The sequence below is a fragment of the Motacilla alba genome, chromosome 10 (assembly GCF_015832195.1).
Source record: "Motacilla alba alba isolate MOTALB_02 chromosome 10, Motacilla_alba_V1.0_pri, whole genome shotgun sequence".
NCBI lineage: Eukaryota > Metazoa > Chordata > Aves > Passeriformes > Motacillidae > Motacilla > Motacilla alba.
Genome location: NC_052025.1, coordinates 9048143 through 9075715, shown reverse-complemented (window position 1 = coordinate 9075715; position 27573 = coordinate 9048143). Strand labels below are relative to the sequence as shown.

At 38.8% G+C, this 27573-nt stretch overlaps 2 protein-coding genes across 3 annotated transcripts in view; one reads left to right on the top strand and one right to left on the bottom strand.

Annotated features, from left to right (window-relative positions):
- TNFAIP8L3 (TNF alpha induced protein 8 like 3) overlaps positions 1 to 4090 on the top strand; it is a 45487-nt gene extending 41397 nt beyond the window's left edge. Inside the window, exon 2 of the mRNA XM_038146953.1 lies at positions 1073 to 4090. Coding sequence (XP_038002881.1) covers positions 1073 to 1635 — 563 coding nt within the window. The 3' untranslated portion in view covers positions 1636 to 4090. The remainder of the gene's footprint in view (positions 1 to 1072) is intronic.
- On the bottom strand, positions 3893 to 27573 carry AP4E1 (adaptor related protein complex 4 subunit epsilon 1). Of its 2 annotated transcripts, none has more exons than XM_038146951.1 (21): positions 27371 to 27573; positions 26949 to 27020; positions 26006 to 26129; positions 23800 to 23873; positions 22333 to 22454; positions 21393 to 21552; positions 20737 to 20903; positions 20098 to 20171; positions 17898 to 18020; positions 17700 to 17809; positions 17299 to 17438; positions 15902 to 16014; positions 15644 to 15762; positions 14633 to 14935; positions 13965 to 14079; positions 13458 to 13593; positions 12626 to 12878; positions 11326 to 11904; positions 9806 to 9990; positions 8897 to 9054; positions 3893 to 8460 (listed from the first exon to the last, which is right to left on the bottom strand). In XM_038146951.1, the coding sequence occupies exons 1-21, from the start codon at positions 27530 to 27532 to the stop codon at positions 8300 to 8302; spliced, it is 3450 nt and encodes a 1149-aa protein (XP_038002879.1). In that variant the 5' UTR covers positions 27533 to 27573; the 3' UTR covers positions 3893 to 8299. The 2 variants fall into 2 exon arrangements, with proteins under 2 accessions (XP_038002879.1, XP_038002880.1); XM_038146952.1 differs by having other exon boundaries at positions 27375 to 27501.

Below are 27573 nucleotides of genomic sequence, written 5' to 3'. Positions count from 1 at the left end.
CAGAGCAAGGTGCCCAGCTGGCACGGACACACGGGGACCTTGTCTGCAGGACTGAGGGGAGATGGGAGGGAAAGGCAAGGAAGGTGTCTGGGAACAAAGAGGCCGCTCTGCCATGACTCAGAGCTCACTGGCTGTCCTCCCCACATACACACCCTCTTCACCACCTGGCTACAGTGATAAAGTGCCCTTTGATCCAGCAGAGGCTCTGCTGCCCCAGTATTAACCTGGACAATTATTTCATATCCATATTTCCTTTGCTTTTGTCCATGGAAGATGGGTTAGAAGACAACATTAATGTGAAGAACAAAGGAAGGTTAAATTAATCTCGACCAAGAATTACAGAAATTCATGAGATAAAGCCCAGCAGTAGCCATGTGTTTGGGTGCTCTGCTGAGTGAAATGTGCAGATATGAGTAAAAGACAAAAAATACAAAGTACTTGTTTGATATATGTAGAGTAAATAGCTCAGATATTTTTGTCTGTCAGGAACTGCATACACTGAGGCATCAACATTTTATAAAAGTCATATCCTATAATTTTGCAAATTGATAACAAAAGGGCAAGGCATTGATACTACAGATTAAGGAAAAACAAATGCATTCTTGTGAATCTGCTTAGCCTTACCATGGAACAACAGTGCCTCCCAATGACCAGAGTGTAACTCTGAAGGTTCAAATATTGCTTGTCACTACATCTTTTTGCTTGTCTCTGATACTTCATGTATTATTTCAACCACCACATCTCAGCAGATTCTCTGCCAAGAAAGCTTTCATACTGAACTACAAAATTAAATTACTATCACAGAATCAGCATATATATCCCCTGCCAGAATATTCTGTTCTTTATTTGCAAGCAAAATAAAGTGGCTGCAAGACCTGAAACATGGGTGTGTGGAACCCCAAGGATACCTGGCAATAGTGTGTCTGGAGTGTTCCTGCAGTTGTGACTCTTCTGGTCAGTGACACATACAAAGTCTCGGTGAAGCATGCAGATACTACTTTTCTTAACTGATTGCAAAAATAATTCACCAAATAAAATTAACATTTCCCCATTTTTTTCTTTCTCCAACCAGGTCCCGATTATTTCAGCTCCAAGAATCTTGCACTGCAAGCCCAGAAAAAGATCCTGAGTAAAATGGCAACCAAAACCATGGCTAACATGCTAATCGATGACACAAGCAGTGAAATCTTTGACGAGCTGTACAAAGTAACAAAGGAGCACACCAGAAACAAAAAGGAAGCTCATAAAATCATGAAAGACCTGATCAAAGTGGCCATAAAAATCGGGATCCTCTATCGAAATAATCAGTTCAACCAGGAAGAGCTGGAGATCGTAGACAAGTTCAGGAAGAAGCTGAACCAAACTGCCATGACAATCGTCAGCTTCTACGAGGTGGAATACACTTTTGACAGGAACGTGCTGGCAGAACTGCTGAACGAGTGCAAAGAGCTCGTGCACGAACTCGTAGGGCGGCACCTGACCGCGCGCTCCCACGGGCGCATCAACCACGTCTTCAACCACTTTGCAGATGTGGAGTTTCTGTCTGCCCTGTACAGCCTGGACGGGGATTGCCGGCCCTACCTCAAAAAGATCTGCAACGGCATCAACAAACTGCTTGATGAGAAGGTTCTTTGAAACTGCGCTCAAAGGCAAGAAACCAACCAAAAACTTCTCTCTAGAACTGGCCACCCTTCCCAAGCCATGGTAGGCAAGCAAGCTTCCTTCCCATCAGTCTTACTACAATCCCCTGCAGGGCCCAGAAGGTGCTCACCAGGCTCGTGATGAAGTGGAAAACTCAAATCAGAAAGCTATCAATTTTAATGCTTTGTTCAGATAATTCAGTCTTTTTCAAGGAGCAGAGTGAACAAGGCTGCTGATTTATATTGTTCAGACACAGATTGCTATTCACCGTGATCTCGCTAGCTTTGTGTTCAAGGCTGAACATGTGAACAGAAAGTAAACTCAGATGCATGGCTATGTAAAAATAGACAGATGAAGGCAAGAGCAATACATGGAATTTACCCCCAAGGCCCTTGGTGCATATATTTTTATTATTTCCATGCTAACTGAAAAGGCTTTGACAGAAAGTAGGGCTGTAATGGATTAAGTTCACTCCTTTCAAAACGATCAGGAATCAATATGAGAAAACATCTCTGATTTTACATGGTATATAAATCTAATAAGAGAGTAACAAATCCTACAAGCAGGAGAAAATCTAAAGAACTGCTCTGTGAAGCAACAGTTTCATCAGTTTACTTTTTATACCTGCTAACAACAGAGAGGAGGTTTCATTTTAATTTGAAAAGCAGCTCAGTGGTTCAAACTCAAAGGCAGATAAAGTAGTACAGCAGTTCCCCTGCTCTCAGGGCTTGTCTATTGGGTAACAGCAGGTGAGTTCAGACTGAAGATTGTGCTGCTCTTACTGTTCTGCCTGACAGAACAAAATACTCTTTGTGAAGATTTTGAAATTGCCCTTGTGAGGAGCAGCACGCCTGAGACACCAACATTTACACCCCTGATCCTCAAAATATTCAGCCTAGATAATACTCTTGGTTTAATGTACCCATGACATTTGTGCCTACAGTAAATCAGAGGTGGGATACAAAGGAACCCCATCCACTATTCGTGCAGTGCCTCCAAGTGTAGCATATCCACAGCTGTCAAAACAGAACAGCCTTAGTGACTCTGGTGAGTTCCTGGAGTGAGCTTTTGTTCAGAATGATCTCAGTGAATTTTCTAGGGTTTTTTGAAACAAAATACAGCGATGACTTCAAACTGAAAACATTTTGCCAAGAAAGAGTGGGTTTTGTGCAGTTGTGGTTGGACACAGGGAGTGTGGGAGCAGAGCGGATGCTCTGGCTGCCACTGGCAGAACCTGGGTAGGTGGAGACTGATCCAGAGTGAAAAACACATTTCAGAAATCTCTCCTCTCCTTGTCCTCTCCATTTTATCCTCCAGACTCATCTCTGTCTCCTGACACTGCAGTATCAGGAGCCCTCTCCTTTCAGCTGACACAGTGAGCAGACAGTGCCATCATCTGGGGGTAATTCCTTCCATATCATGTATACTATAATAGAGAGTGCATGTATCTGAAAGTTGACAAAGACAAGAAAATATATTTGAAAGCCATTCCTCTCTAGGGGAAGCTTACAGGTTGATCACTCATTACTTTAGGATGAGAAAAAAATTATGTTTCTCATTTAAATAAATTCTTGAATACTATGGTATTAATAGAAAACTGTTCAAAATTCTTATTATCCTTTTGTTGTTCCTCACCCCAGAATAACTATATCTTATCTCTTGCAACAACAGTTTTGACTGTCATATCTTTATACAGTTGAGAATACACACACCCAGGTCATATACTCACTTGGGTTGTCCTAGATGGATTTTACCTGTTCCCAGGAGAACTCATTTGAAGCACAGTAAAAATGAAAGACATTGGCAGAAGAGTTTTTAATGGTGTAAATTTCCCCCACATATTTCCTTTAACCATTAAAAGTAGATTTAGTCGCAATGAAGATGGACAACTCCTTTGCAACACAGAAATGAAACAGCAACATCTGGGGTTGCAAGTTCAGCCATTGCAGAGCCATATTTACATGCATCATTACCTGCATTTCTTCCAGGCATGTACTTGTCAACTGATGCTTTTGAACTGTATTTCTTGTATCCAATGCTCCTGTCCCAGTGCACATGTCAGATTTTGTGTGTTTCATTTGTGGCAAACAAATTTGAGTTCTTCTTTTAAGGCCAGAAAAAGATTATTCAACATTCAAGATGTCTAAAGGAAAGGGATATCCTGTACTTGTGACTTTTTGCGTGTTTCAAGTATCAATATTAAGATTCTGGTATTTTAAACACACCAGCTGAACATCTGTTGTTTTAAATAAAAAATAATCTGAGTAGCCTTAAGGAAAGATATGTTTTCAAGTATTTCTCATACTTGCATATCCTGTATATTCATTGTTTACTTTTGTACTTGTAGCTTGGTATGTAAAAACATTGCTAAAATATGGGCAATGTTCAGGTCACCTTAAATATATTATGTATTATCACATTTGTGGATTAAAAATGTGTGATTACTGCCCTTTTTGTTGATTTATTTATCCTACCACCTCTATTGTATCACAAGCACATGTCAGCAGCACAAGAGCAGGTACCACAAGCCAAAATCTCACTCTTTCAAGGACCTTCTTGCAAGTTTCCCATTATATATTCAGCCCCGTTTAGCTTGATGTGATTTAAGGTAGATAGAAGACACATTCCTAACAGATTTCACAGCCCTGTCCTAAACATGGAGATGCTGGAACCTACCACAATGTTTTAACAAGAAACATTTATTCTCCTGTCCTTATTCCCAGAAAAGGCAAACTGTTTTGGCTGAAAGAGCTCAGGATTTGCAAACAGCTCACATGGCAATTATACTGAAAGCAGTGAAATACTGGCACGAAGAGAAAACTGACAACTACCTTAAAATCAAAGTTTAAAGCAATCTCCTTAAGTGGTGCTTTGAGCCTTCCTGCTGGTAAAACATTTCTGTCAGGTTAATTTTATGAATCATATCATGGCAGGACACAATATTCTTTGCTTCATCACTGCCAACTTTATATAATAAAGACAAAAATGTTAATGTTTAAGAAACTCTCACGGGAGGGACCACTTCTGACATGTTAATGAAATGGTGCCTGTGCCACAGAGCTGCACATCATACTGAGCATGTGATCTGATTTGTGCTAGAGAAATATTCTCAGAGACAGGCACATAAATAGCTGGCCCGGAAGAAAACCAAGCAGTAAATAAAGCACAATTAAGTTTCACCACAGCAACAGAAATGCAAAAAGCAAGTTTTAACTGCATGACTTAAGCAGGTCTGTATTTGTTCTTACATAAATCAATGCCAAAAAAAGACCACACACAGTCTTACCCACACAGAAAAAGATAACACAGCTTTTTATGCTGAAAAACTACTGGTGGGACTCCACAAGAGGAAAACACTTTTCCAATACTTAGAAACCATCAATGTCATTTATGAGCTACTTGCAAGTACAGGAAAACCTCAAGATCCTGCCATCCATTATACAAATTTACTCTTTTGGGTCCTTACAGAATGAGGAGGATTTGGGAATACTTAGCAGGAGGTAATAGAATCCAACAGATTAAGTCTGTATCTAAGAAAACATCCTGCCTCAAACTGCCATGTTGCACTTCCTCCAGTTTTCCTACCAAAGTGTTTGTTTTGGTAAAAATACCTGAAAACACTTGGAGTAAGGAGGTAGAAGCTGGCAGAACAGTTGAAATATGGATCCAATACAATCACTTTCCTGCTGACTCCCACATGTCCAGAACTCACAGGGCACACAGCAGTAGAACAGTGAGGCCTCCTGGTACCTAGGGGTTTGGTCCAGTCCCCATTAACCTGCCAGCTCAGCACGGTCAGTACAGACTGACTGGCCTCTGGCTGCCTCTTGAGCCAAATCCTTCATGCAAACTGCTCATGCGCTCTCTTCCTTCTGGCCTGCTTCTCTGCACCTTATCTCCCTTCCTGGAAAACAGCTTCATCATTCAAGATCGACCAAGGCACAAAGAAAAGAAATTGACTATGGAAGATGAGGATACAACAGACTTTTCAATACAGAGCTAGATGGAATAACATTCCTTTGTAGAGTTACTTCTGCAGCTCTGTTTCTGAGACAACTGGATGCTGGCTCAAGATCAGAAGGATTGCCAGCACTGAAATGCTGACATGTTAACCCTGGAGGCTCTCCAGGGCCCGAGCTCCCCAGCTCAGCCAGGACTCCTGGTACACAGCAGCAGCTTTGTTACACCAAACAGCCTCGAGGCTCAGCTCAGGGCTGCAACCACCTTCAACTCAGCCAATGTCACACTGCCCAAGCTCCCAACTCCACAGCAATGGCTCATGCTTGCACTGAACTTAAAAAGATGCTATTCCTGTCAGCCGTGAATAACAAGAGACACTGAAATCTCCTGTGATGCCTAAAAACAAACTCACGCTCTGGCAGTATTCCAAAAAAAGGTTTGGATAATGTGAGCTGGCACACAATGCTGCTTAAAAAGTGTAGTCCTTCACTGTTTTGATACCTCCAACTGAGAAACAAGACATTTAAATTATTAATGGATTCAAGACTTCTGTGCTGTTTCACTGTTCAGATGCAAAGAGAAACAATTAAAATAGAAACTAGTTCTTAATATCCAGTAACACTGCTACATCTGATGGAAAAGAACATTTAACAGGTATCAAACTGAATTTAATAAAACTGAATTTTATTAAACTGCAAGAAATGCAAATATGGTGATAGATTCAGAACAGTATTTGTTGGGCAATCCAAAAACAATGACTGACACAGGTACAGTTCCCTGCACACTCCTTTAAGTGATGATACCATAAAGCAATTAGAATCAGAACACTGACACCTTAACATACACTATTCATACAGTGAGAAAGGTTACAGAGAACATTACATTAACAACAGAAGGCATTGTTGTCTTTGCAGTTCTTTAAACACCAGGACATTGAACATCTCCTTGCTGAAATGGTTTAAATGCATAGGCCACAAACAGATATTTGTATCAGAGTTCCTATAATTACAGAAGTCAAATTGCATAACACAAGTCTTATTTACCAGCAGGGAAATCATCTGCTGGAAATTATTCCACTATAAATCAGTTTTCATTTATATAAACTGTCTTGAAGTGCCAAGTAAACATTTAAGTATGCAGAACATTAAATATATTTACAGGTTCAGTGCACTTTAAATTCCTCAGTAAGAGGGTACTGAAACAAAAATAAAAAAGGAACTTTGCTCGGATGATTAAACTTGTGATAACACAAGTAGCTTGCCTTAAAAGAAAAATTGCTATCAGCACATTAACATTCTTAAAACAATTTTATGAATGTTTACCTAAACAGCAAAGTAAAAGAATACTTTATTTTCCTTTACAACCAGTGCTTATCAGGTGAGAATCAGTAATGCTGACATGTGAGAGGTTCCTTGTTACTATTAAACACACGAAGTAGGGAACTCCACCCCAGAATCCCTTTGTACCATGGCTGAACTGTGTGTACAATCTTGGATGCTTAAATAGAAAACATGACCAGCTATAAATGCTAACCAGTACTATTTTTCATTTAGCATCTAAATAATTTAAGATTGCTGGATTTTCAAGATAGTGAGGTTATTTCAGGAAGAGGAGACAATCTGCTCAGACACATTTTCCACATTTGCTGCTGTGATTTAATCCCTCATGCCTTGCTGCAGTTCCCAGGCATGCACACACAACACAACCACATCTCTGCAAGTCAGACCTTTGATGAGTCATACCGAGGCTATAAATAATTAGAAGTAAAAATAAATGGAAGTTTTCCCCTTGCGAATTTCCATGCACAGGGATTTTGGCCAGATTAAATTTATAGGGTGGACTGGAAAGCAATGAACATGTTCACTACCCAACAGTCAGGGAGTCAACATGTCCACAGCCAAGTGCCCCCAGCTCAGTCATCTCAGAGCTGATCCACATGGAACTTCAGCTTAGACATGCACAGATACTCAGTGACTGTCACATTCCCTATGGAAAGGGAATGAGTCTGAAATCTGGGGCAGGAAGAACTGCAGACAGGAACTAACCTGAAGGGCTTCAGCTAATCCCCCAGGAGGTGCTTCCAAACAATTTCACATGCCTGACTCCTATCAAAAGCCTAATTAGATGTTATCCCTTCCATGGTAAACATCAAAGATCATGGGAAGTGTTTTGCCCCCGAGAATCTTTTAACTGCTTTAAAACCATGCATTTGTTGCTACATAAGTTATTCTATATAACCACCAATATGGGTCTTGTTGCCAGGAGTGCTTAAAAATAGCTTTAGAAAAATTATCAAAATAAAATTAAATAACTGATCAAGTCTGACCTCATCATGGAAATATGTTTTCTTCAAAATCATATTTAAGTAGTTGCCATGAAGAACAAGTGTTGGCATCTATAAAAGCTGTGTAATAAAAATAAATACTTTCAGTCATTTACAACAAAATTAATATACATTTCACTTACACAGGTAACAATACTTTAATGTACTGTACAGTCCTGAGCATGTTTTTGCAGGGGTAATTTAGGTCACCATTTTTCCCCCACAAGTCCACTTGGACATTGCCAGCTGGAAGAAAACTTTTTTAATACTTGAAGAAGCAGTATCTTAGTTTAGCTTTGGTAATTATCTGTGCAACTGTAAAAATCTTTGACTTGCTTTCACACACCAAATAGATTAAGGCAGGCACTATTGTTCTCAGGATTCTTCCATCACCCTCTGACACTGATAGAGCAAACCATCTGGAAGAGCAGCACAAGGGGATCTGAACCACAGGGCCAGCATCCCTGAGTGGGTACGGCAGTGCAGCAGACAGGGCACAGATGGAAGGAGCTGGCAGGCCAGGATTCCCTCATTACCTGAGAGACCACAGGAAAAAAATGCAGTAGCAATTAGCAAGCAACAACTGCTATAGCAGACTTCACAGAAAATGCATCTGTCACACTCCATGTCTACTGTTTTCCCCTACTCTTACCTCTAACTCATGGAACACATCACCACAAATCATGCCAAAATCCTAACCTCATATCTGTCATACAGCTTCATTCTTTTTGTCCTACCCAAAACTCTTCACAGTGCAAGTTTTCTCCTTTGTAAAATCCACTGTTTGCTGAACACTTGTACCTTTACATCACCTTCCCACAGACCCCTGAGTGAGACAAAGTCCAAGGGACACCCTTGTTTACCGTGCTCCCAAACATCCCCTCCCTTAACCTGCAAGATACTGTCTTCCATGCATTTGTTTTCCTGGGACAAATTATCCTGAGAGCAGCCCCACAGTATACTTTCACTTACCTATAACATCAACTCTGTGGAGTTTCAGCTTCTGTTGCAGAGTATCCAGGGCTGCTAAAAGGGAATCTTGGCAAGATGACATTTTTATATTCTGTTTCACATCATTGGAAAGAGACAACCACAGCTTCCCAAAGTCTTCTGTAGTCATTTCCATTGGCCTAAAATGAAGTTCACCACATTTCTTAGCCAAATAATTTTTATTATATATAATATATATATATATTATATATCATATATAAAAATAATATTTATATATATAATATTTATAAATCTGAGTATGTCTCAAAAAACCCTGTATATGGACACAACTGGACAATACTGCACAAAATAAATAAATATGTATTAGTCTAAACCCCTCCTCTTTCCAGCTTAACATGTAAAAAAATGTTTCTATGCCTTGCTTTAGATTTCTAAATTTTAAAAAATTAATTTTCAAATTTCACTTCAAAATAAAAGTCTGTTGGACAAAGGACACTTGCTTTTTCCTACTCCTAAAATAAATGCAGTGTTCAAAAATGAAAAGAATGAGCTTTCTTCTTCCTCTGCAGAAGCTGTCAACCTTTTCATACAGTGCTCTGGTTTCTGCACTCAAACCAGTTGTTTCCTCTTGATGTGTTTACATTATGCCATATTTTAAAGCATCATGTCCTTTTGTTCTCTGTTCTGTTAGCCTCCTCAAAAACAGTTACAGTCAATATTCTCCCTGCATTTGTACTTCTTGATGGAACTTTACCCCTTTTTTGCAAGTGTAAAATAACCCTTTATTGTCTTTACCAGCCATCTGAGATTTGAATTAGCTGCTCAAGGTGAAGCCTTATATTTTCATAGTCAATACCCAAATCATCCTACCCTTATATAATACCAAGCTGTATACAAGTGTTTTTAAGAACTGCAGCCTATTTTATTTACCTGATGAAGTCCAACAATGATAAAGTTACTGAAAATTCAAGGCAAGTTTCCATCTCTGACTGGTAACTAACAGAGCCAGGAAGAAGTGCCTGTGTACAGACTTTGTTCATCCTCACGCATTTCTGGCAATGTTCCACACTTTGAGCTTCAATTACAGGAAACTGGGAGGTGGCACTCTCCAAAATCTATATAATGTCATAAAAAGAATAAAGAATGTAAGTCTTGCTGTCAAGTTGTGCAAGTGATTCAGATACAGCTATAAAACTGTGTAAGTGCCTCTTATTTCTGTTGATTTTTCTTGGAGTATTTGACAAGTGAACAGAGCTACCATATCTCAGCCCTCATGAAGGACAAATCAATCACTAACACCTACAAACGTTCTATGAGATACACAGCACCAGTGAAATTGATCTCTGACAATTGGCTTCTCCCAGCTCCAATCCGTCCCAACATAAACTAATATACAAGCAAGCAGAATCACAATGTACCTCAAGCTATACACTGAAAGCAAGAAGTTGAGAAAACATCCCTAATAAAAAGAAGGATTTCTAGATTACTCAGCAGGCCCTGGCTCTCCAAACAAACTGGTAACAGAAATTCTATCAATGGTGGTGGTCTGGGTGGGAATTTAGGTGAATTACAAGAAAAATCTAGACAAGAGATGCTCACTCTCTTTCAATGCCAAGACAAGTTGGATTCAAGTCAGAAATGGAAAGGAAAGGGACTTCATAACCAATTAGCAGTTCCTTGACTAAGTCAATTCTAAAAGAAACAATCCACTTAATTCTTTTTATCCGGTCATCACTTGCTAAGTTGTTTAATAATTCTGTGCTTCTTTTAAGCAAAATCTGTGGATAGATCCATCAATTGGCAACTCCTAAATATCTTTCAAATATTTAAATGAAGTTTTATTTATGACTCTAACATGCCTTTACCCATCATATTTAAATCCTTAATGTAGCCAATGTAAAAAAATAAACTGATCAACTCCTCTGCAATCTCAACGAAATGCATGAGAGTGAACCATGACTGTTTGTGAAAAACAAAAAAAATTGAAAGAAGCTTACACAAATTTGGTGTCAGGAAAGCATCATGTTTGCCTATCAGGTAAATAGAAATGAATGCACAAGCACAACAGCCATACCCAGACAGAAGAAATCTACACAGTGAGGTGAACTCAAGTCATACCACTCCAAGCAGGACCAGTGAGGTTTGCATTTGGTTTAGTCTTTGCATTCAGAATGGAAAAATCTCATATATTCATTACACAGAGGCAAACAAAACCAAGGTGAATTGAACAAGTGAGAGGCTAACTTTTATAGCCACTAACAGTAAGTTTACAGTGAGATTTCTCTCACCTCCTTTTAAGCTGTGTGTAACAAGTGTACCACAGGATTTAAGGAAAGACTTTGGAAAAAGGCATGGCTATCTCATTAAACCAAATACTGCATAATTAAATGCAAGCAAAAAGCAAGAAGTTCCAAGTGAATTTAAAATACAATGGAAACAAATTTTCTTACCTGAAAGTGTTCTGTTTCTTCAAACACAAAGTTCACAGCATGAAGTGCAGAAGTGGTTTTATTTGAAACAAAAACAATGAGCAACAGAGAGTCATCTGTCCACACCTTACATAAATGCAGAGCTAAGGCATCACTCTGACAAAGTCTCACTACTTCAGAGTGAGGAAGCCCTTCAAGTTCTTCTGGTAAGGAAGGGACCAATGGTGTTTCACTGGCACTTTCACATTGAGCACTTGAAGAAGGCTGAAAAATTTCAATATTGCTATCAGCAAACAAAGATGACTGTGACAGCCTGTTAGCTGAAATTCTCTCATCCAGCACAGATTTTCTGAGGGACTGAGGTGTTTCAAATGCTAAATTGTCTTCTACAATATCTGAAGAACAAGGGGAGGCTTTCCTTAACCTTGTGTGCATACTTCCCTCAGAGTCTTCCACATTAACAGGTACTGTATCAAGTAAGGGACCAAAATCTGAAGCAGCACTGTTTTGGAAGTCTGATGCCTCCTCACTCAACTGTTGAGTTTCATTTATCTTCGATTTCCTTTTGAACTTCTGAGTAGCTGTCTCTGCTTTGCCCATCTGAATAGGAAAGAGGAAAAAAAAAAAGGGTGGAAAACTTTCTAGCAACCAGCTGTGTTACTGTTAATACCATGCAGTGAGGAGATGAGGAAGGACCAAGGAATCAAAACAGATGACAAATACAAACAGATTCCAAATATTTGAATGGATCCAGGGGTTTGCTGTATCTCTTACAAAATACTAAATTAGCTTATAATGCAAGAGTGACTCAAGATTCTCTTAACTAACTAAAAGCTCTTATTAAAGACTAAGCAGAGGTAGTATCTGGTTAACCAGTGCTAAGTGCCAAGATTTGAGTTGGCCAGTCTTAAAAGAATTCACTATTAGGTAATATTTTATGTTCCACATACTACCATACATAAATTTAAAATGGTCTTGACATAGGGTGTCAAATTCATCCAAATGAATGGTGACAGCTCTGCAAGGCTGGGTCAAGGAACAGTTGTTCAGGAAAATTAACACTACAACTTGGAGCACAACATGTAAACAGAGGAAAGTTCCAGTTACCAAATCAGATTTGCTTCAGAGGTGCTTCATCAAGCTGTTTCAGGTTTCAATAAAATATCACACTGCAAAAGCCATCCTCAATAGTTTTTCAATGATTTGGGGGGGTAGGGTTGTCTTACCATTAATTTGATCTCCATTTGCATACAAGTATCTATAATTTTCAATAAGACCATATGTAAACTTTAAACTGTTAAGTCTCAAAAGAATCACTTACCAGGCTGACACCAGCACTTGATCCCAGCCCAATGAACAAAGTTGATGCTAACTGCTGCTTCTCTTTGTCTTCCTCAGACAGGCTGGCACCTTGATCAGGCTGCAATGCAGGAGGTTCCCCCACCTGTCCTGCTAATAAGCTGCCACAAGGCACTGTTTGGGGCTCGTTTTCTTTCCCTTTGTTTTCTTTCTTTGGAAGGTAACCTTCTTTTCCCCACAGCCTCCGTACCCCCTCAAGTTTCAGAGTGTTTGTCCTAAAAAGGCAAACAAAACAAAGCAGGATCAGCCATATGAACATGTTCATAAAAACACGCCAACGTTCAAACACTATTCACTAGTTTGGTGCTTTGATAGACAAGAGTGAGCAGTAAAATATAAAGATTCTGGAAAGGTTTCCTGCACACCAGTTTAGCAGAGTATAAATGAAGATCTTAATTTCTATGAAACTATGGATATGGAATTAATATGTAGTGCACTAAAAATAAAAGGAGCATCTTACACTGCAAACCTTAACCTCACTTTTATCTTTAGAAAAAGAAAGGCAGCAGAAAAATTAGTAAACAATGTAATCATCAGGCAATCCTGCCCCAGTTTTACTGCATTAACTATCACCTCAACTGCAGTCTGTGAAGAAAGTGGCAGAAGACTCTGAAACATGGGCTGTTTTCCTACTTATTACACAGATGCCCTCACCTGATGATCTTCTTATGTGATACAGGTTTCCAAGTTCAACTGCACTCTTTCTAGTTCCGTGCAATGAAGCAACAAAGACCCATGATAATGACAAGAACAGAAGCTTAAATGTACTTCACTTCAAACACAAATTAACTCACTCTTTGTGCCCCGTCTCAGCACTATTCCCAGATATATCAGAGCCAAAAGATAAACCAGTGGGGGACTGTCTGCCAGTGACACCAGATGAGGACACACTTGAAGCAAAGGACAATCCATAAGGTTCAAAATTCAGAGCTGCAAGACAGACAATTTTAAAATTACAAGGAGGCATAAAAAAAAATTAAGAATGAAATCTATTTTCAGAAAAATAGATATCCCTGTACTGCTGGACTTCTCAGGTTTTCACTTTAATAATCCCCACAAATTTCAAATCCTCTAGATCAGCAAGGATTACAGTTAAGACTTTCTCACCTACAGAACAACAATCTATATACATTAGCCAGACAAAGGGGGGAACTAAAATCTAAGTTGAACTTAGCTCTTGTCTACAGACAAGAGCTGCGTTGAGATACTATGATTTTAAAAAGATAAATTAACTATACACTTCAATTGTTAATACTTCTCAGGTAATTTACCAGTATTAAATAAATGCACTAAACTGTCACCTTTTTCCTGAGAAAGTTTCTCCTCTTGTCTCTGGTGATGAGGCTTATATGGTGCTGCACCATGACCAAGTCCCTCAGCCACAAACCCATCCAGAAAAGATAAGGAAGCATCTACCTACACAGAATTTAAAGGAATGAAAAGGCAATGAAAATATTTGCTCTATGTGAGACAGATGTTACCAGAAGATTATGGTGTCTTATCAGCCAGTCAGGATCTTCATGTCACGTGTCCCATATCTACCAGTTAAGATGCTATACAGACAAAATCTTTTCCATCATTTACTGGGGAAATTTCATGGCCAAAATCAGTAGTTTTTAAATAGGAGGTAAACCCTTAGAATTCAAAAGCAGTACTGTATCACTAAAGCAGGCCTACCTCATCTTTGAAAAAAACAAAAGACAACTAAAAATAAACCAGTGTATGAAATGATAATTTTGCTAAAAGCTATTCCAGCTTACTTAACTAAACACCATGGTTCTTTATCTTTCAGTACAGAACACTATGATTCATCCCATATGCCTGAGTGTTTCTAAAAACTCACTTCAAGCAGACTTGCATCCAGTAGGAACTGCAAATACCATTCATTTTGGAAACACCTTTTCACCAAAATATTCATCCCCCTGGACTACAAGGAGGTTCATGAAAAATAATGTGGAATGTGTCTTACCACCAGGTCAGTGCAACTAGCATCAAATGGAAGCAAGCTTTTCATCAGTGCTTTGTCTTCACACAGATGCTTCAATTCAAAGGCATATTGTCTCAGGCATGTATCCAGAGAGCTGCTGAGTTCTTGGATTAGTTCATCCACTGTTTTTGAGCAGGAAGTGTGTGATGCTATCTTGGTGACTGCAGCCATTATCCAAGCTTTAGTTTCAGAAGTAACAAAAGTCTTCTTCATCAGGCTGTGCAGCTTTGTCAAAATAACTTCTGGATCAACATCTGTAACAAGACTGAAATATTCTCCCAACACCTATGCACAAGGAACAGACAAAATATGCATTTAGAGCAGTGCTCTCAGTTTTGAAACTGGAATATAGTATTAAAATAATACAATAAATCCACCTCACATTCAAGAAACTATTATTTAAACACGTTCCAAGTTATTTCTTTACCATGTTGTGTTTCACATGTAAAAGGGTTGAAGTGACCTTTGTGTTCACCTCAACAGACTCCAACTTTTGGCTTTTTAAAATTCAAATAAGTGTCTTGAAAAGAAAGCTAAATATAACTAGGCCCTGACTAACCACCATCTCCTCAAACTGCAGCCTCTTCCTGGGGTGGGAGCTGAAGCTTCCCCAGGTATCAGATAAGACCAGCACAGCACCTGGCCAGACATCTGCAGGGCGACAAGAGCATTTCACAACCACATCTGGCTAATTTGGATGAAGACAGAAAGAGACAGAAAGGTTCTCAGTATTCAGTGAGAGAGATTCAGGTGGCTGCTAAGCCATTCCAACAGTCACTTGCATAAAAGGGAGGATTTCATCCTTTCCACAAACCACAAGTCAATAGCCCTCAGTCACCAAAGGGGTCACTAAAATAGATTTCAGCATGTTAGCTTGACTTCAAGTAAAAGTGACTGAAAATTAAAGTTTAATAAAAAATTTATTAAAAGCATTATCACCTTTGACAGCTTCCTCAAATCTGTGTATGGAATTCTGACTTGTGTCTACCTTACCCAACTCATAACTTGTAGGAATTTCTGTGGATACAATTTATCCTCCTCCTCAAGTAATGCCAAATAAGACTGTACTGCATACATTCGCAGCTGATGATCTTCTTTTTCATCATCAAATCCTAGACAGAAAACAGCACAGTTTCTGTGAAACACAAATAACATACCCTACCACATATTTCAAAGTACATTTTAAGAAAAGAAAACAAACCCAGATTATTAAGGAACATGTCTAATTCTTCAGAGCATGTGGGGAGTTACCTTCAGCTAGCAGCCTCAGGAAGTTGTTTGGGATATCAGAATGCACAACGTCACCTCCAACTGAGAACACAGCATTCATTGTCTGGATGAACCACTCGTTGTTAGGGGCATATGTGGCCAGATGTTAAGGAATGAAATGCTAAGGCATAACTTTTTCTTTCTTTTTTAGTGTATTTCCAGAGGAATGCCCATTGTGATCTCCCCAGTAAGTTAGGGATCTGATGAGCAAATATCAGCTGAGCAAATGAGCAAGTATCAGCTCCATCTAACTAAATAGGAAATATTCCTGTATCCTTTAGGAAATGTTTCCTGTAAAGTCATGAAAACTGGTGATCAGTTAGAAAAGTCTGAAGTTACTCTGCTGAAAAAGTTGAGTTTATGCAGGCCTCACACATTAGGAACAATATGTCCAGATTTGTCCTACTCAATTTTAAGCTCACACTTGTCCTGTGCTAGGCTTCCAGATAATCTTTTGTTTACCCAGCATCACTTGATCAATGATAAGAAAACAGTTCTTTTCAGCAGTGCTTTGCTGCTGATTTACCAACTTCACATAAACATTTTGAAGCACTCCACATAAATCCTCGCTGGTTTTTTTAATATATTTAATTTTTGGTCAGCCTTTGCTAACTTTGAAAGTTGGCTTTTGCCTTCTCTCAGACAAGTCCTGAAAACACACAGTTAATGAATGGAAATTTTCAACAGCACAGAAATTTCAGAGTTATTGCATTCGTTTTTGCATACTGCAGGACAACTGAGCTTTTTTTAGCACAGTACTCCATGCCAAGCACTGCACAAACAGGATGATAAGGCAGCTCTCTGTTATCAAAAACTTACAACTCAAGACAAAAACACAGAGAAATCAGGCAGTGGCAGGTCTAACCTAAGTAATGACCATCATAAACCAAATCCCTAATAATTACTTTCATCTTTTATGGCATTTTTTTAAAATCTTGTCTTTATTTCTATCAAAGTGTGCTGTTCTTAAAATCCATACACAAATGAAGAGTTCTATCAGGGAAGATCAGTCCCACAATTACAGAACAGCACTGCACGTAGCACTGAGACATGTCTCTCTATGCAGTAGTATAAGCCTTCAAAAGTCTGAATTTAAAACACAAGGTTTTAATGCTAAACTCCAAAGTCAAAATTTGTGTGCAATTAGTTTCTCTCAGTGAAACACAAGAAACACTGCAGTCATTTTTGTATGTGCTTTCTTTTGCATACTTCCTTTGCATTTGAAAGGATGGGAAGCACAGCTCTAACATTTCCTACTTCACAAGATCATGAAAGATGCTTTGATAGGTATCAATGCTACAGGTGCCTGAGCTCTGACTTCAAAGTTTCAGAAAAATAAAAGGATATTTCTCAGCTAGTTCAGAAAAATAAAAGGATATTTCTCAGCTAGTTCTGCTATTTTGCCAACTAAGCTGATGATAGCATATTCTTCTTGGCTTTCTTTTAAGTAGTCAAGCATCTTCTGGACTATGACAATTACATTCTGCCCATTTGTAATCCTGTAGAGAAGCTCTAATGTCTGAAAGAGAAAGCACAAAAAAATTAATTGGTTCTGATTACTCAAAAAAAGAAGCAGCAAAACAGCAGCTTTAGTACACCAAATTGAGCAACTGTTTTTAAATGAAATACACTGCTTCTCTACACAGCTTGTCACATTAACAGTGTTTGTAACTGCTCTCTCACAATTATGGAAACATAAGTTTTGTAAAATGAGTAGTGTAAAAATGTTATCCCCCACCTTAACATTAACTTAATTATTGACATTTAGAAATTCACTGACCTCCCTTTTAATAATGGGATCTGGATGGTCCAGACATTCAATTATTGTCATCTGGTGCTGAAGTGCCAGGTTTGGATCCTGCTGGATAACATAGGTCAGAGCCTTTAAACCTGGAATGTAAGACATGGCAAGTGATGTAAGGCAATGCTACCACTGTGGCCAAACTAAAGATAGCATAATGAAATCAAGCATCCTTACCTAAGTATTTCAAATTAATTTTGGGTGACAAAACAAATTTTCCAATGCACTTGGCAGCCTTTTCAAGTAATTCCGATTTGGGATAAATTGTATAAATTGTTTGGACACATTCAAACAAGATGGCTGCAGGAGGAGAAGACACATAATTAATGTGTATTGAAAACTTCTATAATCCAAGATTTTAAACAAACAAACAAGCTCAGTGTTCCTCAAGGACTGGCAGTGCTATCCCACTCCCACTGAATCTAACAAGAGGGTACCATCTGACATAAGGAAAAGCAGGTAAAAGTCTATCTCCTTTAGTACATACTTGTGTTAATTAGCCCCTGCATACAACTTTTTGTCCTTAAAATTCTTCCAACCTTGAAGTCTCCTACAGCTGCTCAAGGCATTGGACTGGGACAGTCTTCAGAAAGCCAACAAGCAACTACAAAGGATTTGAGACAAATTATTTTTGGTAACTCATACCGTCCCTTAGCTACTACCAACAGCCAAAATCATCCCAAGAACATTCTTAAAAAAAAAAAAAAGAACCAATGAAAAATAGAAACAAAACCAGAAAAAAGCCAACAGCTTTGTACAGTTGTTTGAGAAAAATGTAGAAATAAACTGAACAATACACAAAAAGCAATTACTCCTTTATGGCAACAATTTGGGCAAAGATTCAGAGCAAGTTAGTCTCCCAAGTTAATTAGGGCTTAAAATGATGTTGTTCTTGTAATTCAGTGACTAACTGAGCTGTCCAATAGACAACCCCCTCTCTTCCTTAGCCATGACAGACTAAATCTCAGACAGACTAGCACACAACAAAACTGCCTGTAAGAAACATGCCTAACCATTGGCTTTTTATAAGAGCGAGCAATCACTCAGAATTACATTTTTCTTTTGTCTGGGATTAGTAATTACAGTTTTATAAAATGCTTGCCATAGGTGAACAAAAACTACATACATAAATTCTATGTCCTTGTACAAACCATAACGAACTGCCCACTTTGTCTCTTTAAGTGCTCAAAACAAATTTAATGTTTAACTCTTGGCAAGTGCAAATAGTCTGTATTGAAAGTCAACACACCTCCCAATAACTTGTATGTTCTTGCCTAAAAGAACAGGAGCAATCAGCTGACTACTCTAAACATCTGACAGATGCTTCCTCCTTTATTATTTACTAAAAAAGAATACTTCCCCAAAGCTCCCCTTTTTATGGAAGTGAGGCTTACACAATGCTTTACAACATATGTATGATGTAGGTGTTAGACATCTACAGCTTTGAGCCATGTTCCTTTTTTGTTTCACCCCTCACTGTTGTTTTAAGAAAGTGTCCATTTTCTTTCCATTCCATTAGTACAGGGACTTTGGCACATCTGCAGGGCTTTATTTAACAATAAAAAAATTGGGGTGGTAGGTTTTTTTAGTAGTAAAACAGCCTTTAAAGTAGGGTTCTAGAGCATCAGAACTGGGATTTTGGGGAGGTATTCAGACCTGGGGAGGAGAAGACAAAGAAAAAAGACAAATAAATTGCTCAACTTTTTAGTAGGAAAAAAGTTAACAGTGCAACTATTCCTTTTGCTTTGTAGAACCAACAAAACCAGCTTTCTCTACTGAGAAGACAATGAACTTCTGCCAAAATGAACCTTCTGTTACGTTTTAGAAATTTTCAGTTGAGACACGTGTGCCAAAGACATCCTTTCACAGGCAGCACAGTCGCTGAACTCTGGAGGTGTTTATTAACTCTGCTCAGAGGAGAAACCCTACAGCTGCAAAGAACTGACACTGTCCCTGCACACTATTGCCTTTCTCAGGGCAGTGAAGAAAAATCAAAGTATTTCTACCACACAGACATGTACCAGCAGGATTTTCTTTTATGGCTTATTTCAACTTAAGCAATGTTCAATAAAAGCTTTGATGAAGCAGCTGACTTTGTGTATATAAGGGCAGGGTCAATACAAACACAGGATAAAGGCTTTTGAGCAGAAGAGAATTCCCTGTATATAGATGTGTTTTAATTCAATGATGAAAAATTAATGCTGTACAGGAATGCATCACTTGTGCTACTATTTACTATTTGGACACTTCAGAATACAATTAATGTTAAGACTATAATTAGATTTTTCAAAAGTAATGTGTAAGTATTTTAGCATAATCAATTACTCATTTTCTATCTTTTCAAATATTGATAATTACATAAAGTAACCTTACCCACCATATGTAATATTATGATTAATCTCTGCTCTTCTTAAAGATTCATCTAGAACATCATACATCAATTCACTTGTCCTATGTAAGAAAATATTTACAATTAATTGCACCACTAATAAGCATGTAGTCTTATTTTGCCAAACAGTTTAAAGCTGTTATTGAAACCTGTAACACACTATTCATATCCACAAATTCTCTGTAACATAGCAGAGCTCTATAACATGATCCTAAATGGCATTTAACAGGAGGCTTGAAGATTTTAAAATAAACATTTACCATACTACAAGATTAAAAACACTTCCCTTTCTGCTTGCATAAATAAACAGGTCAATAAGAAAAGGATCACGGACAACTAGGTCTTCACAAAATGGCAGCACTTTTATAAAATAGCTTACTGCAACTCTTCACTGTTATTTGGTAACATTGTAATAGAAGTCCCAGTAAAATTACATTTTAATCATATTCCACAACAATCAATTACAATCCAGAAGCTAAGAAACTACTTTTGCAGAAATTAATCTACTCACTGTCTTGGTTAAAAACAAATGTGCAAGAATTTCAACACTGAAAGCCTTTTACAGTCTATGAGGTGCAGGCTGTTACTGCACTTGAAATTATTAATTACAGAGAAAAATCTGGTTACCTTGGATCATCTTTTCCCAGCAGCCCCAAAATTCTTAAAAGCTGAATTTGTAACCATGGTGCTGGCACACTGTGATAGTTGAAGTCAGCAGAGAGCTTTCCTCCCACCACCTGCTTCAGGATGGTTACAAAACTCCCAGTCAAGTCCTTGTATCCAGATGAGTTTTCCTACATAATGAAAATAAAATTCAACTCAAATATTTCAATACAACAACTCAAAAGTAAAAATAATCCACAACTTGAGTATGATCAAAATACCTACACTGATGGCATCATTTCTTTAAGTCAGACTTCTGCTCTCAACCCTCAGCACCCATATGCTCTTCACTTCAAGCCTATGCTCTTTTCTCACACATTTGCAAAGGGAGCAGGTGTAACACATTTACAAGGAAATTTTCCTTTAACCCACTGTAGGACTTAGATCCATTAGCTAAGGACCCAGCAACGCTGAGCATTCAGACTCTGAAGAAGTGGATCTGCCCAGCTAAATGGTGGACTGGCAGAAACAAATGTAACACATGACTACATAAATTAACTTTTCTAACTACTACAAGCGAGCTTCTTCTGCAAAACCTTTGTAGAGCACACTGTGTATTTAAAATAAAAAACATAAAAATTATCTCCCAAAGTCGGCTGTGCTTCTAATTCTTTGCCTACCTTGATCATTTGCAGATAAATATGCAAAGAAGCAGCCATGACTCCAGCATCCCTGTCGCATAGAGCCTTCCGGAACTTATCATGGATGTGCTGAACTTGGTTAGGAGCAATGAGATAGAATTTGTATAAAGCTTGAACAGCTTTTCTTCGGATAATTTCCCTGAAATGAGATTTACACTTAACAAAACAAGCGTACTTTAAGTGCTTGACTTTACAAAAAAACTTGTCAGACCCTAGATCATGATTCGTAGAGATGAGAACCTGTGTTTTACATGTTGGTAACAAATGACTTTGCAAATACCACCGAAGCAAGGAAGTGACAAAGCCAGCTTTAACGTCTACTAGGGATGGATGTCAGATTGATGATTTAAAATAATGTCCACCAAATAAACAATGAAACAGGCCACGACTCATCTGCTGTGGTCATACATGCAGCTCCAAAAAATACATGGCTAGAAGTTACTGAATTAATTCATTCTGCAATTCCTTTTTGAATCAATAATTACAGCATTTTCTTTTCTTTATGGGATATAGTAAACTACAATTCAAACAAATCAAGGGTATCCACAGATACACCTTTATCAGTTTCTCTAAAGAGCTTTATGAAAAAAGTATCAGTGAAGTTCAAGGATCTGGATCTGTTTCCCCATCTACTCAACAAACACTTCTTCATGCATATTGGTTAAAAGGACTCCAGCAAACAAATTCAATTACTGGCTATGTAAAAATTTGCTATCTATACAATATTCAGTCAAGCTGTAAATAAATGAGACAAGAATCCAAGAAAAAACACAAGCAGAAGATTCATTTCTAAAGGTGATGACTAGAAAAGACCAACTGACCAACTGAGAGAAGAAACACCAGTTTAGACTAAAACTACCTACAAAATTAAGTTATTCAGCTGTACAAGGCCATTGGAAAATCTGTAAAGAATACCTACTTAGAATGCTGAAGCTTGTCTTCTATTAGGGGCAGAACAGCTGGAATCATCTCCCTTGGAAAGATCTGGCTGACAACAGTTAATGCCATGCACACCTCGACAAGATTAGTGCTCTGCAAGTCCTGTTATATAAAACACAGTACATTTTTCCTTAGACTTTCAAATTCTGCACAGACATCCCCCAAACCTTTCACAAGCAGGCTGGACATACCCCCACCTAGACAGCCCACCCACAGCCAGCATCCTGCTCACATTTAGAGGAGCCAGCTCTCACTGAGCTCACCAGGCTCTTCTCCTCCACAGGAAGAGGGAACAGGCAGCTCCTCACACTTGTCTTACAGAACTATATTCTTATTTTAAACGTGTGCAACATTAACACACAGAGCTACAAACAATTTTTGTTTACTGAAATGACTGCAAAAATATGTCAAGTCCTTGTCTGGATCAGGGAGATTAGTCACTTCCCACAGAATTCAATAGTACTGTCTCTACTGCTTTTGATTTAGCCAAAAGAATTTTACAAAATGAGCAAGCTCAATAATACTGCCAGTTACCTACTTCCTAAGAAGCAAATACAAATTACAAGTAACATGCTACAAAACTAAAAATCTCAGTCTGTCCTAAATACAATCATAATAGGTATGGCTCACTGTAACCTTAAACCAAAAAAAAGAAAAAAAAAACAATGGATGAACTTATGAAGACTACAATTACTTTTCAAAACAAATTGAATGTGTGAGATCCCTAGCTGATATAACTTGCTTGGTTCATCTATCCCAGATAAGTTTCAGTCCTTATTTTGGTTTGATTCTTTGTGAGTTTCCAGCCATATTTTTAAGTATTATGAAAAAGTTTTCAATCACAGTAACAAAACAACCATCATTTTCAATCTGTAATTTCTGGGAATTTGGCCTACTGCAGTAAAAAAGTAAATATTACACAGAAAGAGTTACAATAAGTCATAATCGCCCCATGTAAGATATCAGTAATAGATTTTCAGCGGCACTCCAAAATGTATTTCCATTTTCTGTCGAACTCATGAGATAAGCTCAGAGAAGGCAACAGACACTTGCCATCAGCTACAGGCCAAAGCTAACATTGCAATATGCATGCATGGCTCCTCCTGGAGTTGAGAATGTATATAATTGGTACATTTATAAAGCAAAGTTTATGGCATATCTCCTCTGAAAGAACTTTTAAAATATGGCTTCAAGAGCAAGAACATCAAGATCAAATTAAAAAGGCAGGGAAAGCCATTTCAGTCTGTCTTTGCTAATCAAAGTAATTAGATGTTGTGTGACAAAATGGGAAGAATTGGTTCAAGTTTTTCACCCCATAGCCCCCGCCCCACCAAGCTGCAGCCAAAGCTCTCTGTTTAACCAGGTGTTCTTCCCCACTGGCTCATGTGGCACATGGAAACAGCCTCTCCTATAAGGTTTTCTTTTTTCTTTTACAAAAGCTCTATACCTTCACAACTGTGTTCACAAGTAGAAGCAGCAGTTCATGATTTTCATGTAGAAATAGAGAAACTGCCAAGTAACCTATAAAAGAAAGCAGACTTCATTACTGTTTTCAAGCAATAAGCAACTTTATGACAGAAACTTTAAGACTGTCCATAACACAAGAAGAGTTAACTCAAACAGTTAAAAAAAACCCAACAAAAATCCCCTGCTGGATAACAGTTGCTCCTGTTTTAAATGTCAAGACTCTCTTTTTCCAGGCAAATCAGTTACATTTAAGTTGCAGTAAAGCTCAACAAATGACAGCTAAGAATTCCTAAGTTGTGAGAAATAAGAGATATTACAATACTTTTACAGCTAAAGAACAGTCAAAAGCACCATTCTATTATAAATCACTTCCTGGAAAATTAATGTCTGCTCTGCACAGGGAAAAGTCTATTACGTTTAGACTACACAACATGCGTGCACTTCCTCATAGCTGTTATTTTTTTTTTCCAAATAATAAAATTACTCTTCAAAGGAATTTTATATTCAACTTGGAATATATAAAAGTAAATCCAGCATCCTATGCCAAGAACTTCTATGTTATTTTCTAACAATGAGGAAACCATTCCAGAACGCAGGAAAAGAAATGTGCCAGCAACTTGGGTTTTTTCTCCAAGGCCTCTCTCTGCTTTTAAACTAAGGGACTTAAGTGAGGGGTAGGGACAGTATGCTACAACTTATAGCAAGAACTGTACTTCAGAGAGAGATTTTAGAGAAATCTTGGTTCGTACATGGCTTGGGGATCGAAATTAACAACTTGAGAATAAATAACTGTACTGGCTGGGCTATCAGATTGATCTATCTGCTTACGATCACGGCCATGATCAGCTCAGCACATACACACAGGGAGAGCTCACTCTCTTGAATCGAGGCTCACACTGGGTAAAGGAGTCACCCATCTTGACCAGCTCACCTGACAATTCCTCAATACAAACCCTGGTATACTGACCAAGAACTGAGAAGATTACCCTCACGTATCACATATAATTGCAAAATAACAAAAAAAGAAACCAAAACACACACTCTCTTGATAATATTCTTTTATCAGATCAAAGCTTAAGGGCACTTTGTGTCCAGAGAACTTTAAGCAATCTACATTAAAAATAAAACCAAAAAAGTGCTGCTCCACCAAACCTTTCTCAAAAAGAGCCCTAGTAAGGAAAGGTCTCCATCTGATTAATAACAAGACACACTGGCTCTCGACACTTACAGAAGTCAAAGTTTTCTTCAAAACAGCTTATCATTTGCCTTTCCAGGTTTGGTGAAGACAAAATTTTGTAATCCCTACCAGAGCATCTGTATACTTTCATTTCATCCACTGTGACTTTCATTACTCAAGGAAAAGCTACTTTAACTCATCACTTGTAATGGATTCTCTCAGAAACGCCAACACCTGAGTGTATGATCCAGATAAAAGTCAAACAAAGACTATCAAACAAGCATATCCCACAAGACACACTGCCTTCCTTCTGTGCATGCAGACATGGTATTGCTTGGAGTTAAACCATTTTCTCTGCAAAGAAGAAATGTTTTCACTAGGCAGCTGAATCAGCAAGGAAAATTCTCTGGATGACACAGGCTGACAGATACTTCAAACTACACCTATTGGAAACAAGTTTATAGCCACACGGGCAGGAAAGGAAATCAATGCCATGAAATTTCAAAGAAATCTGAACCATCCTTCAAGATTTCTTTGGGAACTCCTGCCTCTATGCTGTAAGGGCCTCCCTATTTGCCTCATTCCCTACAACTCTTTCTAAAATAAGGAAAAAAAATCCTACAAGCACCAAAACAGAAAATATTTGCCTGACAGAATCATCTTGCACGAGCACTTGAAAAAGAAACCAGATCCTGACAGAAATTGATTTTCTGCTTGATGTGTTTAACAAATATTCTCTTAAATTATTTGTTTACTGGTGTCACAATTCAAAACAATGACAGAACTGATGATTCAAAATAAATTCACGTCCCTGTCTTCTGTGCTGCAAGCACACACAGAGCACCTCACAAGCTAACGATTCAGATAATTTCAAAAAGTACCACAAAACAAGACCAAGAAAATTGAGAACATTTTAAGTAGGTTGTATTTGACATGAATTATAAATCATGAAAAACTTTAAAACTGGGAGTTTGAGAACATTACAAAGGCTACAGCTTCATGCACATACCAACTCTCTTCTCCAGAAGATTCCCTTGCTGGGCAAGTTTGATTGCGTGGATGTATCCAAAGGAAGACTCGTAGCCCAGCATTTCACAATAGATGAGTCTCACCATGCATTCTTTCATCAGTCTCTGAAATACCAGAAAGAACTTATTGAAAATTTTAAGTCAGACATGTTTTATGCTCTGAAACAGAGAACTTTATCTCATAGAAACACGTGAGTTCACGTGTTTTCTAAAACCTCAGTATTCATAATTTTTTCTTTGCCATGAACTTCTTCTGCAAAGCAGTGTTATATTTCTGCTGAAAAGGCAGAACTCCCCCTATTCTACCCCTAAAAAAGTTCTTATTTTTATTAGTATGCATGTGATCAACAGTAGATTAACTATGGTGACATAAAAAATCATTACCTGAAGCATTATGATGATCACACTACTATTTTTTACCAATTACTACCCTGACTTAGGATAGTTTCTCACTACATGCAAGACAAAATTTTGTTTTTCCTTTCAAAAATCCTCACTCATGGGACTGACATGTATTAACTAATTCAAAGTAGAATACATCATCTCCTGAAACTCAGACATGACAACAGTGCATACAACAAAGCACAGCTTCTTAAAAAGCACAAACTAATTGTAAGAACAATGTCAGCCTGCAAAGAGCGTTATTTGATAACTCCTCACCTAGCTTTGTTGTCTGCATTACTTCAGAAACTACAGAGTGACAGTAGGGTCATATGGTTACACTTTATTGACATCCATCACAATCACAGTGTTCTCACTGTTTTAACCATGCTGCAAACCCATATGTATTGGTACTTTTTAATGCTGATGCTTAAATAGCTATAATGCAGATGACCTGTGCATCCATCTGTCATAAAGAGTGAGAACACTGTCCTTCACCTTCGGTGTGCTCTTCCACAGCCTGCAGCCACTAACAGAACTTACAAGTGTTGTGGTGGGGGCTGAAACTGTTGCTTTCAAACTGGTTAGCTCCTGCTGGATTAATTTTTCTTCTTCCTAGAAAAATTAAACTTGTTTTAACCTCGCATAGATTTCACAGGCAACATGTGAAAGAAGAACCAGAGGAGACAGGGTAACTCAGCCCTGCCCCACACTCTCTGAAGGCAGCGTGTCCCTCTCTCCGGGGCGGCTCGCCGCCAGCACAGCGGCCGTGCTTGCCCAGCCCGTGCCCCAGAGCAGCAGAACGCGGCCATGCACAAACACGGCCAGTTCATCGGGGGCTTTATCGTGGTCCAGGGGAGACGCCGCGCCCGGGGCCCCCAGCCCAGCCCGGCCCCGCGCCGCGCCGCGCCGCGCCAGCTCCCCCGGAGCGGGAAGGGAGAGGAGCCCGGCCCCGCAGCCCGTACGTGCTTGGAGGTGAGCGCCGTGATGCTCCGGATGAGGCTCCCGAGCCGGGAGGAGGCCGATACCCTGCCGGGGCCGCCGGCACCACCCGGGCCGGCCCCCGGGTCGTGCTGCCCCAGCAGCCCGGGCAGGGCGCTCAGCGTCCGCTCCACCACGTCGCTCATGCCGGACCCACCGCCCCCGGAAGAGCCGGGCCCGGGCGGCC

Bases quoted from the DNA above. Each gene is read 5' to 3' on its own strand.
- AP4E1 (XM_038146951.1), bottom strand. From the start codon at position 27,532: ATGAGCGACGTGGTGGAGCGGACGCTGAGCGCCCTGCCCGGGCTGCTG. The intron at 14,936-15,643 runs GTAAGGTAGACA...CCTTGTGCATAG, and splicing joins TCCTACAAGTTATGAGTTGG to GTGTTGGGAGAATATTTCAG. The intron at 13,594-13,964 runs GTGACAGTTTAG...TCTGTCTTGCAG, and splicing joins GAAACTTTCTCAGGAAAAAG to CTCTGAATTTTGAACCTTAT.